Below are 16,072 nucleotides of genomic sequence, written 5' to 3' on the forward strand. Positions count from 1 at the left end.
TATCTAGTTTTCTCCAAAACATTGTGAAAAAAGAAAAAAAATATTTTATTTTCATGTATATGACCAAGTCTCTTAAAGATTAAAAAACAATCATATCATATTTTCATACAACAAAAATTCAAAAATATATTTTAGCATGTATTTTGGACTTTAATAACCAATTTATTAAAGCCATGAGAACTAGACCAATATTTCAAAAATAACAAAAAAAAATATTTTATTTTCTTTTAATATCTTGGATTAAGAACTTACACATAAGACGTGTTCTTGATTTTAAAAAGATAGTTCTTTTATGTATAAGCTTTAGAATAGTTAGATTTTACTTGATAAGATAAGAATCTCTTTAATAGGGAGAATTTCTCTTAAACCTTAAACAGGCTAACAATTAGAAAACACGACAATATCTTAGCTTATATCAGACAATTAAATAACACAGCTTACCTTAGGTAAGACGTGTTTTGGATGCCAATACCTTCCTTTTACGCAACCAGTCCCCGTGTCCAATCTCTTAGATCAGTTAGGGTTTCTAGTGACCATCAGACTAGGTGACGACTCTTATTCCCTCATTCCACTAATAAAAAACAAGAATTCATTGTCTCTCCATTTTCTCGATTACATAGATAAACACCAATACATAACAAAGGTAGAAGATTCATCGCAACGCCACACACGTGCGACAAGTGGGTTGATAATCCTCCACCTCCATGAATATATAAATATGTACCCCTTTTCTTTCTCTAATAATATAGAGAGCTCCATGAATGTAGGTATTTGCTGAACCATGTTAAATATTGTGTTTGCGTGCTCAGTCTTCAACAGGCAATAATCATGAAGACAACTAGTCGCTCAACAAATGACACGTTGTTCCATACTTTATTATGAAATAATTTCAAGTATTATGAAAAACTTTTATACATTAAAAAGTATTTTGATTTAAAAAATATCATTTTTTTCATCTATTTGCAAACTAAAATAAAAGACCGTAGCATAGTGCGAACAATGAAAATAAGTAAAACTCAAGAGTAACTATCTAGTAAGTGGCTTAGTGATAAGAGCTTGGGACCAAGGGGTTTAATCCCCCTGTGGTCTCAAGTTCGAGCCATAAGGTTGCTAATATTGATGGCCACTAGAGGATTACATGATCATTAATTTCAGAGCTTATGGGGATTAGTTGAAATATGCGCAAATTAGCCCAAACACTCCACGTGAATAAAAAATAATAATACTCAAGAGCGATGTTGAAAAAACCATGGGTGTGCTAAATAATTTGAATAGTAAAATACAAGATTGCATGGTTATTCATCATCTTAGCTTGTGACGATACCCCAAATCCAAATCATCGATTGCATAATCTGAATTGGCCATAATATTAAGCAACCAATGACTGCATCTCAGAGTAAACTTCAGTGTTAAAATTACACATCTTTGACACGTTTTTTAATTTGTAAAAAGTGCAGTTCAAATTGTATTTGAATTGTAATTAGAGTGTAGACATTTTGTTTGATTTTGATGTGAGAAACTATTCGATGAATCTAGTTTATGATCACTTAAGATTATGATCTAAGTTAATAAAATTCTTACACCTTGCTAAATTTGTCTGCGTCATTTTTATGATTGATCATTTGTTGGTAATTATTTTATTTTAAGTATAATTCATGATCTTAGATGACGAAATAGATTTATTTGACAATTTCTCTTATGAATCATAATTCAGAAAATATAGCTCTTACCACAACAAGAAGTTCCAAGTGCTTCGATCTCATTTGTCAGAAAGCTCTTCTCAGGGTTCTTGTCCGCTTGCCTAACTAACCCCACCTATCTTTGACCAGGAGATGATCTCAATTCAGTTCAATATTCCCACTATAATTCATATGGCATTATTTAAACTCTTTAAATGTCGGCTATCAATTATCAAAGTGTGCTCTCACATGTAAACGGTATGTTATGCTTTGTTCAAAACTACAGGCTAAGCAATCTGATATATAATATTGGATAGATGTTCTACACACAAGTTAGAAGCATGCTAGATATTTTTGTGCTTTGTCAGCTTAAACATCCTTGTCCGAGTTTGAAAGTGGAACCATGTACACGTATTAAAAAAATTTCATGTTAAAATATATATTAATGATATTTTTTTATTTTTTTAAAAATTATTTTTAATATTAATATATTAAAACAATCCCAAAAAAATAAATTATTTGAAATTTTTATAAAAAAAAAAAATTAAAATACAATCTACACCGCGTTTCCGAATGCTATTAAGTCAATAAAAGCAGAAGTTTCCAAGCTCAATCTGTCAAAGTCAATCCCTTACGTAAATTACCGGGTACTATCTGAAAAGTCTCCACCCACATAAAATGTACCTGGCTTAGAAATAGCCGGAAATAATATTTTAAAAAAAAAAAAAAAAAAAAAGGCCAGTCCCTCCAAGTAACCGCGTTGATTGACGCGGGGAAAGTCTCTCAGTTTCCGTGTCCCTCTTGGTACTAAAATAGATCCACGCGTAACCAACCATTAATCATCTTACTGCGGTTCTCCTCCTATATATTTATATACAAGCAGACCAACTCGTATTTCAACAATATCGATCATAGAACTTGTTTTTATCTTTTGAAGCATATTTGTCTACTCTCTTTTCGCCTTCTAATCAAGCCCAACAACTCCGTCATGGCAGATAAACAAGGCCTGAATGGCGCCTATTATGGTCCAAAAATCCCACCTACACAACAGTACCACCGCCATGGCCGTGGTTCCGGCTGTGGCTGCTGCTGTCTCGTGACCCTCCTCCTCAAACTGATCATCACCGTGCTCACGCTTATTGGCCTCTTCATTCTTATTGTCTGGCTCATATTCCGTCCCATTAACAAGGTCAAGTTTCATGTCACGGACGTTGCTTTAACCGAGTTCAACTACACCAACAACAACATGCTCAGCTACAACCTTACTTTTAACGTCAACATCCGCAACCCCAACAAGAAGATTGGGATTTACTATAACAGGGTAGAGGCCAAAGCCTTTTATGAGGGCCAGAGGTTTGGTTATCTTTCCTTGACTCCGTTCTATCAAGGACACAAGAACACCACTGTCTTGAATGTAGTTTTTACTGGTACACAACCTGTTACCCTTCAAGGTGAAGATTTGACGCGATTTAACAGCGAAAAAACAAGTGGGATTTATAGTATTGCCTTGGAGTTGTCTTTGAGGGTTAAGTTCAAGCTTGGTAAGGTCAAGACTGCAGTATTCAAGCCCAAGGTTGAGTGTGATGACTTGAAGATTCCTTTGAACGGGCCTTATGTTGCTGGGAGTAGCAAGTGCAAGATCAAGTTCTGATGATGATCATGGTTCCGGGACTTCATGTTCATGTTTTATTGAGTCTTCGATTCGTTTTGTTTGGGAGTACTATTTTTTTTACCCTTACTATATGCTCTTATGCTCATACTCATAGGCAGAGACTATATTGGATTACTTTTTTCATTGAATTACGTATCTTATGTTGATGTATATATATATATATATGATAAATAATGAATATAGTATCTCTCTGTTTTCTTTTTTCTCGTTGTGTTCTTGATTAGAAATTGATGTCTTGGTGGACTATTGTGTTGGAACAGGATTGGATTGGGGATTAGCTACACTAACTTTCCACTTGCTAAAATAAAAATCCGAATACTCCGAAGTCATTGTTTTATGTGTTTAACCATCACATTCGGATTGGAAATAATTATGATAATTAAACACCCCATTACCTTGAACAATTCAGCTAATCGGCCCTTGTTTTCTTTTTTCTTTTTTTAAATGTAAACCTTGATTGATAGGGTTTCAATAAAAAATAGCAAATCAGTGCTGGCAATGGGGCATGGAATGAGCATGCGTGACATTTTAACAATTGGCTAAAGGAAAAACCCGCATCTCATAGAGATTCAACCAAGAGGTGCCAGAAACTAAGTAATTAGTGATGATTTCTTCTTCAAGCTTTATAATTTGAAACGATCTTCATGGATGCTTTAAATCTTAATTGCTCACTGAAAAGAATGTTCTGCGATGGAGGCATTCATGCAGCTGTAATGCTAAAAGAAAGAAAGATAGATTGACTTTGAAAAAAACAGCTCGATTTCATGTTTCAACTAATTTTTTTTTTAATCATGAGTGTCAAATTAGTTTATGTATATCTTAATTAATCCCTTGAAATTTAAAGGTTAATGATTATATAAGCTTTTAATAGCGCTAAAATTTATAACATCCGAACTGATACTTTTAAAAAATAAATTTATGACTTGATTAATTAAATTATATCTTTTAATATTATATCTAATCAACTACTTGAAGAGGCTATTGATGTTTAATTGTGATTTAATAATAAAGACAAGATATATTCATGTGAAATTGGAGTCATAAAATAAAATGAATGTGCTTGAAATTCTTTTTATTTTTTATTTTATATTTAATTTTGAAGTCAAATCAATTGCGTTGCTAAGTTTTTTGTGCCAAAGTAAATATATAACAAACCAGATAAATTAGGATTCCCCATCTTGCTATTTTTTATTATGGACAGCAAATTAAACATGAGATATATTGGACAACCTAAGCCGCATGCTACTGTTTATATATTTAAAGCCACCTTTCAAATCGAACGTGAGAGCGCTCAAATAATAGTAGTCTTGTCTCCTTTTTAATTAATGTGTTTGGTGCATCTTAGTTTTAAAAGAAAATATCAAATAATATTTTAAAAAATATATATTTATATTACAACATTTAAATTATAAAAAAATTAATTTTAAAAATTTTAATTTAATATTTTTAAAAATAAAAAATAAACTGTCATAAATTAAGGACTGAGAGAGGAGGTCATGGACTAAATGACGGTTTGGCAATGTTATTGAACCTATTTTTTTATTAATTTTTTTTAAAAAATAAATTTTTAAAAAAATAAAAAACATTTTAAAATATAATTTCTACTGCTCCACTACCAAACGCCTCTTTGACTGATTATCACCGGCTCGGAACCGTAGCAATGGAGCTGGGCCATGTGACTATTTAATACAGTCCATGTCCAAGCTGTTTTAGGCCCACATGCACTCAAATAAAAAGAGGGCTACCATCTGGGCTAAGAAATTCTTCATTTATGATAACGGCCTGGAATATGGAAGACCTTGGAAGGCCCCAAATTTATTGTTCTCCTGAGCTAAGACACCAATTTGTACTTGTACTGTATCAGATGTACTTTGCTGTTGTTTTACGTTATTATTCAATTTTTAAATGAAATAATATAGGGACTAAAACAATTTTACACATTATATTATATTATTCTAAACATGAAGGTTTTTTTCATAACAACATTATAATTGAAGGTACTTGAATTAGTCATAGATGTTTTTCTTATTAAAGAACCATCTCAATCTAATAGCTTAAATTAGTTATGTTCTAGAATATGATGTATATTATTTTTTAACACACCTCTTTCAAGTGAAAGTTTTTGAGTTTGGAAACTTGCACAACCCATATTATCTTATACTTGATTTTTTTATATATCAAATAAATAAAAATTCAAATCCGTGATTATTTAGTCATCAAAGCTCTGATACTATATCAAAAAATTATCTCAACCCGATAACTTAAACTAAATGAAGATTTCAGGATATGATTTATATTATTTTTAAACATCTTTTACATTCCAATGCACATGAATTGTTAGGAATGAAAATGAAGTAATATCTATTATAGATAGGAAAAACTTTATGGTAATTAATTTGTAATTATTCAAAAACTATAAGTTACATTTGGTTCCTTTAAAACAAGTACTGCGATATTAAATAATTTAAAATAATTCATGTAATTCAAAAAAATACATGCAAGTTGAAAAGATTTTTTCTTTCCAAATCTTTTTAAAAAGAGAAAAAAAGATTAAAAGAAATAAAATAAAAACTACTCAAACGTTTTTCTTATGTTCATTAGACTTTGAATCTCACTAATGCATATTAAAAAAAAAATTAATTGTGCTTAGTTAAAAGATTCAAAAATCTTAAAAAATAATCAAAGTAGATGAAAAGTTTTAATTGTGACCCTACCTCTAACTTTGCAGATTTAACTCCTAATTCAACGAGAAAACCTATAAATGTTTTTTTTGTTGTTTTAAGAAGAGGTTGAGAGAAACAAATTCTCTTGAAATAGAAAGAGAAAAAAAGTTGAGTCAGAGTGCATTTTTTTTTTAAAATGATGTAGCATTGTTTTTAATTATTTAACCTAACTATAATTTATAGAATTTGATTAATTATAGAATTTGAGTATCATAAAATTTCGCAGGATTTCTTTTAAGCTACTAAATATAATGTTAAAAAAGGAAAAAGTTAATAAGTGTCCTTGTAACATCGGTTAGGCATTATTTAAATACATTTATTTATTAGACTTGAATTGTGTTGCAAAAAGAAATGAAAATAAAATATTCAAATAAAAGATACTAAGTAAATACATTAAATGATTGCTATTTTATATGATAATGTATTAAAATTTTTCCAATAAATTATAAACAAACAAATACATTAATGATTTAAGAACATTAATAGGTATTTTAAGGGTAACACCGTTAGCCAAATCCAATATATATATATATATATATATATATATAGATCATTTAGGAGTTTTGTGATTAGTGTTTGAAGTTAATTAAAAAAGATTTAGGAGCAGTGTTAGTCTATAATTTAGAAACTAGTTAATGGTTGCCATAATTTTTATTTTTACTCTGATAATATTTAGTATTGTAGTAGTAATTATTTTTTAAAATATTTTTTATTAAAAATTATTTTTTTATTTTTTAAAAATTTAAGTTTTATATTAACCCATAAAGAATTAAAAAATTAATTTATTTAAAATATTCATTATAGAAGTACGGACTAGTCACATAGCCAAACGAACTACATGTAGATTAGGAAAGACAAAAGGAGCTAGTAGGGGTAGGTGCTGTTTTTAATGGGCCATCACAAAGGCCCACGGAAATCTTAATGACTCTCCAGGCTTTAATAAATGAACGATGCAGCGAATAACAAAGACCCACTTTAATTGAATTATGCCTGTTTTTTAAAGAAAATTTTAAAAAACTTTTATTTATTTTAAATTAATATTTTTTTAATATTTTTAAATTATTTTAATATTATGATATCAAAAAATAACTTTTAAAAAATTAAAAATATATTATTTTTTATAAATTTTTAAATAAAAAATACTTTAAAAAACAACCTTTTATTCATTTTTTAAAATATCAGACCACTTCCAGAGGCACCACGTGACAATTAATTGCACTCTCCCCTTTTTCTTTTCGTATACGCCAACGGCCCTGAAAATTTACTCACAATCTTTTGCTTTACACACACCGCCTAGCACGACCAAAATTAAATCACATTACAATTACATTTTTAAATAAATAAATAAAGAGTGTGGCATTTTTACTATTCACCAGGAGAGAGAAAATGGGGAATTGTAATAGTATTTCATATTATTTTCTTTTTTTTATTGTTCAACTTTTTTATTTTAATCCCTCAACTTTTATTTTTTTATTTGTTCCGTTGATGCTGTATTTATTTAGGATTAGGTTTAATAGTTTATTTTGATTACTTATGCTAAGGGATCTTGTGGTGTTGAAAAAAAAAACTTGTTGCTTGGTTTGATGAAATTAAATAAAATTATATTGATTTAAAATAATTAAAGCTATGAGAATCGAATTTAAACAATTGACAAATATTCAACCTATTTTTCTTGCTAGAATTAAGAATTGAAATGCCAAGACATAGGAAAGTTCAACTTTTTTTTTAATCTATAAATTTTTTTTCAATTCAATCCTTCCATATTGAGTTTCATTTGGGATTGGAGTTAAGAATTTTTTTAATTGTCTAGTTTTGAAGATCTTGCAATATCAAGAAAAATATTTTGGGTGTTGTTGATGTTTAGTCACAAAATAAAATTTAATTTTACTAATTTAAGACAATTAAGTCTTGAGAAATCAAATTAGAAACTAAAACAAGAATAGTTATGAAATTGAATAAGCTATTGTGGAATGCCTGGTGCTTGTGTTACACATGCTAGTGAGTAAGGTGTGTTGCCGCTATATAAAGGTGCATGTGGCCTCTTCGATCTTCAAAAGAGTTATTTTTTCATGTGTCTTAAATCATCTTGGTGAGGGTTACACGATGAAGTGGTGCATGGTGGAGGATAAGCGATGGTGTGTTGTTGGCGTCCCACACTCTTCTTTTTTTTTTTCTTCTCTCTCTTAGCCTTGTATTTCATTTCTTCCTTGGTTAATTTCTCTCTTATATCAATTTTAATCTTTATTTTTTTTTTATTATTTGCAATTTTTTTTGTTTTTTCCATCAATTTTATCCTTTAACATTGAGTTAATTAGGGATTGACCTTTTAAAAAAATTTCAATTTACTTTTTATGGGGTAATCTCAATTTCATGATTGAGGTTGCAGGTTTTAAGGGTTATTTAGGTTAACTCGGACTTTTTTTTGTCATTTTCTTTTCTTTTCTTTTAAATTTTAGCTTTCAATATTTAATTGGTTGGGAATTGAGATTTGTGATTTTTTTTTTCTATTAAGTTATCCCAATTTCATAATCTATGATGTGGGTTTGCATGTTTTTTTTTTAATTGTTTCTTTTTCAATTTCTTCTTTTAATAATATGAGTTGGTAGAGAGTTGAACTTTATATATATAAAAAAAATTCAATTGACATTCTATAAGGTGATTTTATTCTTTATGACATGAGTTATAAGTTTAATTGATTAGGAATTGACTTTTATCATAGTCTTGTGGTGGTCATAATTTTATCGAGTTAACTTGTGTTGACTCATGATTTTTTTTCTTTTTCAAATTGTTTATTTTTCAATTTTATTAATGGGTTTGTTAAGAGTTGGATTTCGTAATTGTTTTCAAATTACTTTCTAAGGGGTAATCTTATTCTTATGACTTGTGTTGCAGATTTAGTTGATTGAGAATTGAGTCTCATGGTTTTTTTCTATATTTTCTTTCTGTTAAATTATTTTGGTCTTATGACTTAAATCGCGAGCATACCAGATAAACCCAAGTTAACTAGTATTGTTTTTTTTATATTTCTTTTTTCGTTTTTATCATTTGATGTGGGTTGGTTGAGAGGTAAATTTAATAAAAACAAATTTAATTTTTTTTTACAAGGCATCTAATTCTCATGACTACTGTGATTTTTTATTTTATTTTTATCATTCTATATTTTAGCTTATTAAAAATTGAGTTTTTTTTATAGGGTTTTCATAATCTTATGATTCAAGTTGTAGATTATACAAGTTATTATACAAGTTGTTGATCCGAATCAATCCAATATATTATTTTTTTTAATATTTTTTTTGAAAAATTATTGTTTAATATATCATTATTCTAGTATTTAAAAAGAATTTTATCTAACATATATTAGATTTTAAATTTGTGGTTGATTTTTTTTTATGATAAAAAACATTTCATGAATTTTTAATGTGTTCTAAAAATATTTTAAGTTTTTCAAAAAAATATTTGACCAAAGCGCCAAGCATCTAGGGGGCACCAATTCACTAACTATCGTCTCTGCTTGCCCTCGCTGCCTCGTCCTCCAATGGAAGAAAGTGCAGTAACATCCAAGTTATGTCCAGCCTCCTCCGTGATCTTGTCACGTCATATCGTTTTGCTTCTTTAGTAGGTTGATGCTAACGTGGCAAGATCAGAAGCGTTTGTTGAGTCAAAATAAAATACATAAATAAAAGAGGGCTACTATTCTTCTAAAACAAAGTACATATATATATACCATTTTATAATAATTACTCCGGCCACCCGCTAACCAGCCGGTCACATTTTCACCGCTTCCTTACTACTTACTATGAACTTCTATGCTAACAAACGACATCGTCGTATTCTCACCAGAATCACCTAAGACGACGACACTGACTTCATTTTCAGTCCCTGAATTCTTGCGAGATAGATTTCCATCACGAGGAGGAGAAGGTGAAGGAGTATAATAATACTGAGGAGATGCACACGGTGTCCAAAACGGCGTCGTTACATCATCAACCTCAACCTCAACAACCACATCATTAGCAACTGCTCCTTCAAAACAAAAATCACTACTCTTTTTCCTCTTCTTGCTTTTAACAAGCTCGTTCTCTATCGACGAATCGTCGTTCTCAGTTACCTCCATCTCCTCTTCCTTGATAGTAAACAAAACTCTCGATGGTCCGTACATCCCTTGCAACTTCAACATCTCCTCCACCAACGCATCTGCATCATCTGCTGGAACTGGCGGAGCCACCGCGGAGGCTGCCTGTGGTGTTGTAGAGTCAGGTTCGATGCGAGGCGTTTGGTTTTTCCAGCAGAAGAAGTAGAGAAGCTCTTTAGACGGCTCCGTGTAGAGTGAATCGCTATTACTTCTGAATTCCCCGTCAGAACCAGAACTTGTGACACTCCGTCGGAGGAATCTTCTTCGGCGCCAGAGAACGTAAAGGATCTCGACGACCAGAGCGGCAAGACAGGCCGAGAAGACAACTGTGAGCACTGTTCCTAGATTGTTTAGAGCTTTCATAGCTAACAGCGAAGACCGGAATAAACAGCAACAATAATAGCACTACATACGATAATAAATTTATTTTCTTTAATGGCTAAGTTTCAACGGTTATAGCCGGTGAGTATTAGGGGATAAAGATAGAGACCTGGCTGTTTAGGATTGCGTTTGAAAAGTGTTTTTTATAAAATTTGAATTTTTTTTTTTTTTAGCTTGGAAGTAATATATTTTTGATGTTTTTAAATCATTTTGATATGCTGATCTCAAAAATAATTTTTAAAAAATAAAAAAAAAATATTATTGGCATGTTTTTCTAAGTAAAAAACACTTTGAAAAGCAACAACAACCACACTCTCAAACATCTTCGGATGAGAAGGAGTTGTTATTACAAGTTGCCGGTGTTAGGAAAGGAGTTTTGGTGGTTGTTGTGTTTAATTTCTTGGAAACATAAGTGAGAGGGAATAAATTTTAAAAAATAAATAATTTTAATTTTGGATTAGACAGATGACGAAGCCCAGAGAAAAAGTAAACTGTCTTAGTCATTTTAGGTCAAACGTCCATCTAAACTCGTTTTGTCTCTCGTGATTGCCACTTTAAAACAGCAGTCTCTCTGTCATTTTTCTTCAGGGATATCGGTGAGCGCTCACGTGTGAGTATTGGCGTCATTGCGTATTGAATTTGGATGCCAATGGATTGGACCGGTTCCCAGTTTTTTCATTTTATTTATATAATATACTTAATATTTTTTTTAGAATAGTAAAAGTAACATCATCCTGTCCCAATTTATTTGTTCATCATTACATTTTTAATTATTTATAAAGACATCATCAACAAAGACCTAAAGTTAGAAGGAAAATTACTGTTCAACAAGATAATATATAATACTATTACTGTTCAACAAGATACAAAATACTATTTATTATAATAATATAAATGATAAAATTGAGTAATAAAACATTTTGTATTAAACATTACGGATAAGGTGATACAATTGTATTGATGAATTATGCAGATTAGTCATTTCATTTTTGGTAAAAATTTATTAATTTAACCTTAAAAAAAAAAAAATACTATCTTCAATCCAGGGCGTTTTGTTCTTGTAAAGTTTTTCAAAATAGTAAAAGTCTTTAATTACCCTTGAAGGAAAAATAAACTAAACTCTCTTATAATGACTTTTTGGTCCTCTTAAAATAATTTTTTTTTTATATAATCAGGTTGTTCAGGAGCATTATTTAATTTTATCATATTAAATATTATTTTAAAAAAATTTATTGATGCTTGCATAATACACGCTAGTGAGTGGGACGCCCTGCATCATTTAAGTGAAGTGTATGGGTTTGTTTGATCATCAAATACAACCTTTCATGATAGTGTTTGGATCGTTTTGGCATCCTCTATATGATGAGATGACTTGTATTCCAAACAATCCTTTGATTTGGTGTTCACAACCTTTTTTTTTTTTTTTTCGGGTCTCAATTTTTGCGCTACCCCTTAAAAATTTCAAAGAAACCCCTTAATTTGTTTTCTCTTCATATTTAGTACATGTTTTTTTTTATTATTATTTGTTTTATTTTGAATAATTTATAAAAAATATAATTATTTTTCAATTTCATCCCCTTTAATTTTTTTTTATCCTTTCAAATTTGGTCCATATTCACTTGATTGTTGTTTATTTTTATTTAGGTTAATTTTGCTAAATTGATTTTTTTACAATTTCATTTTCTTTAGATTTTTCTTTCTATCAAATTTGATCTTTATTATTATGATTGATATTTTTTTAATTTTAGAAAAAATTTTAAATTGATATATATTTTTTAATTTTATCATTAAATATTAAATTAGTTGGGAACTAGGCTTCTTTGTTTAGTAGGAGTTTAGGATTTTACTGGCTCCGAGTTTTTGAGATTAGCTTATATTTAGGAGGTTTGCTTAGTTGCCCCCCATTGTTTAAGCTTTTTTTTTTTCCCATTTTATTTTCAATTTCATCATTTAATATTTATTCAATTTGAGATAGGACTCCATTATTTTTATTTGTTTGTTTTTTATAGGATTTTATATTACTTTTTAAAATGAGCTAGGTTATCCCAAGTCTTTTTATTTGTTGTTATTTGTTGAATTGTTTTTTGCTAATTTTTTTTTAAATTAATGTTTTCTTTTCGATTCTATTATTCAATATTTGAAATATCTTTTTTAATTATTTATAAAATTATAATTATTTTTCAATCTAATCCCTCTTGAATTTCTTAATCTTTTAAATTTGATGCTCATTTTTTTTATTGTTATTTGTTTTATTTAAGATATATTTTTTAATTGATTTGTTTTACGATTTCAGTCTCTTTTAGGTTTTCTTTCCTATTAAATTTGATCACCACTCTTTTTATTGCTATTTTTATTTATTTTGATAATTTTTTTAAATTGATATTTTGTTTTAATTTCATCTTTCAACATTAAATTAGTTAAGAATTGAGTTTTTTTTATTTAGTTAGGGTCTAACATTTCACGGATTGCGAGTTTTAGAGATTAGTTGAGTTTAAGAAGTTTTTCTAGGTTTGTTTTGTTTATTTTTGCTTTCTTTAAGCTTATATTTGTTTTAGTTTCATCCTTCTAGATTTTTTCAATTTGAGACTAGGCACTATTATTTTTATTTATTTTCTATCTATAGAATTTCTTGTTAATTTTAAAAAATTATCCGGGTTATCTCGGGTTTTTTATTTTTCTTGTTCTTTATTGAGTTTTCTTTTGTTAATTTTTAAAATTTATTTTTTTTTATGCCATCATTCTATATTAAATTGGTTGAAAATTGAATTTCTTGAGTACGGGTCTAGGATTTCATTAGTAACAAGTTTGAAATATTAGCTCGGATCTATAAAGTTCATCGAAGTTTACTTATTTTTTTTTGTCCTTTCTTTAAGCTTATGTTTTTTTTTTTTAAATTTTATCATTCACTATTTTTATTATTAGTGATTAGGCTTTGTTCTTTTCTTTATCTGCTTTCTATAGAATATTTTATGAAATGTCAAACTGACTTAAGTTATACTAAGTCTTTTTATTTGTTGGATTTACTAAGACAATTTTTTTTTTAAATTGAAATATTTTTTTCTTATTCCATCCTTCAACATTATATTGTTTGGGACTTAATTTTGTTTTTTTATTCCATCATTCAAGGTCGAGATTTTTTGATATAAAACTTTGTAATTTTCTTTAATTTTCTTTCTAATCATCCATCTTGATCTCATAACTTAGAAAGCGGGCACTATGGTTTGGCATTGATTGACTTAGTTTTTTTTTTTTAGGGTTGCCCTTTTTAAATTTAGTATTGTTTGTGTTTTGTCCTTCTAACATTAGGTTGTTTTAGAATTAAGCTTTGTAATATTTCATAGTTTGGTTTACATTAGATTATCTCATTTGCATGATTCGGGTCATAAAGTTTGGTTTGCTCGGTATTTTTTTGGTTTTTTTTATATTGACATTAATTTAGATTTTATCATTCTATGTTGGACTTTTTTGGGAATTGGACTACAATTGTTTTTCTATTAACTTATCCTGGTCGCATGACATGGCTTGCTTATTTGATATGCTCACTCAAGTTAGCTTAGGTCAGTTTTGTTTCCAGGTTATCGCGATTCTTTTGTTTTTTAAGTTGGTATAATTTAAAAATGCTTGCATAACCTTTGGGTTTTTTTTTTACCAATAAAAAAAGGTTCATGTATGTGACATTACGTGAGCCCACAAATCTTGTTTAATACTATGTTTGATGTACACATTCTTGAAATTATTACAATTATTTGAAAAAATAGTTGTTATTCATTAAATAATAGATGATAAAATAAAAAAAAAACCTTTTCAAACGCTTCATTTTGAAATGAAGAATCATTTTTCATTCATCTCTAAAATGAACGAACTTTGATAACCAATACGAGAGGGGAGGCTGTCATGTAACTAGTGCGGTAGAGAGGCATGACAGGTACGAGCCGGTTACGGGCCATTCTCATCAGGTCATGTAGAAGATGGGTATCCACTACGTCCAGCACAATTGCATCCCTAAGTAGAATGAGTTCTGCTATGGATTGGGCTTATAATGATAACTTTATCAATTGTAAGGTCACTATTTCAATATCAAGATCTGATGGCCCCAATCCACGAAGTCCAAGGATAACTGGGCCTTTAGAAAAATATTATTGTGTTTCGAAAGAATTGAATTGGATCGAATAGAAGTGTGATTATAGTTTTTATTTAAAATATTTTTTTATTAAGAAATGTATTAAAATAAGATATATATTTTTTATTTTTAAAAATTATTTTTTACACCAACATATCAAAATAATTAAAAAATATAAAAAAATATTAATTTAAAATAAAAAAAAAAATTTAAATTTTTTTAAAAATACTTTTAAAATACCATACCAAACACACCGGAATTGTTAGTGAGATTCAAACTTTTGTACACAATCCTCTAGCGTATCAGGGCAGCGATGCTTAATCCTTGAAACAAATTGAAAGTGTCCAACCATGCAAGGGTCGCCCTGGGGCTCCATGCTGCTCCCCGACACTGGGCAAGTATTTCCAAAATGAGTGGCCTCGGGAACTTGAATGATACTTGTGCTTTGTTCTTGATCAACACCCATGAAACCCTAGAAGGATTGCCGCATGCATCGAAGCTCTAACTCTCCGTTTCTATAAAAAAGAAAGCTCCAGGGAAAACGACCCATCAATAATCAAAAGCATCTCTCACGTTTCTGGTTAATTTATTCCCTGTGCGCTTCTCTCTTTTTGACCAAGTCTTACTACAAAGAGAGACCACCGCACCCATAACGTAACAATTAACACACACATACAGATTAACTAGGTGCATGGTGGTACCCTCCCGGCGCTTTCTCTTTATCTTTCCCACGGCTGAAAACAGCAGCTCATGAACTCCTCGGATCCCTCACTCATCACTTTCAAATGATAAATCCATAAAAGCAAACACACCCCAAAAAAAAAAAAGAAGAAAAGAGAGGAAGGAAGCTATGATGATTCAATATTGAATAACTGGAATATCTATCTATCTATCTATAGCATTTTCAGATCCCAAACTTCCCTTACTTTCATGCAAAAAGAAGATCACTCATAGAATAAGGTTAACGAAAGAAGAGAAAGAGACGGAGAGAGAAGGCCAAAGACAATGACCTTGTAGAAAAGAATAATTTGTTAGCAGCCCATTTCTTAAAGTCTGCAAAAGGGCTCGAGGTGTGTGGAAACTTTGTCTCCATGCCTATGTTGTCTTTTGTAGATGCCAAACATTAAACCCTTCACTTTTGGTGGGTCTTTAGAGGGGAGAGAGGTTCTCTTAGCTTGTCTTGCATGTTCAAAACACCACTTGGTATTCAGTGCAAGGGAAGGGGTGCCACCCCATAATTAATGTATATATATAATTTTCTCAGCTGAAGAATCACTTTAATTAAAAGGTCTACAATGTACATTGATTAGAACTGGAAAGAATTTCACGATGTTCTTTCTCTTGCGCTTTGTTTAGCTGTCGATG

General features: G+C 29.8%; 2 protein-coding genes across 2 annotated transcripts; one reads left to right on the forward strand and one right to left on the reverse strand.

The window, feature by feature from the left end:
- The first annotated feature begins 2,526 nt into the window (after positions 1–2,526).
- On the forward strand, positions 2,527–3,554 carry LOC118051082 (NDR1/HIN1-like protein 10). Its single transcript, XM_035061621.2, has one exon. The coding sequence runs from the start codon at positions 2,668–2,670 to the stop codon at positions 3,328–3,330; it is 663 nt and encodes a 220-aa protein (XP_034917512.1). The 5' UTR covers positions 2,527–2,667; the 3' UTR covers positions 3,331–3,554.
- A 6,189-nt stretch (positions 3,555–9,743) lies between these two features.
- Positions 9,744–10,624, reverse strand: LOC118051000 (uncharacterized). Its single transcript, XM_035061502.2, has one exon. The coding sequence runs from the start codon at positions 10,567–10,569 to the stop codon at positions 9,862–9,864; it is 708 nt and encodes a 235-aa protein (XP_034917393.1). The 5' UTR covers positions 10,570–10,624; the 3' UTR covers positions 9,744–9,861.
- Between the last annotated feature and the right edge of the window lie 5,448 nt (positions 10,625–16,072).

Source organism: Populus alba, chromosome 16 (assembly GCF_005239225.2).
Source record: "Populus alba chromosome 16, ASM523922v2, whole genome shotgun sequence".
Lineage (NCBI taxonomy): Eukaryota > Viridiplantae > Streptophyta > Magnoliopsida > Malpighiales > Salicaceae > Populus > Populus alba.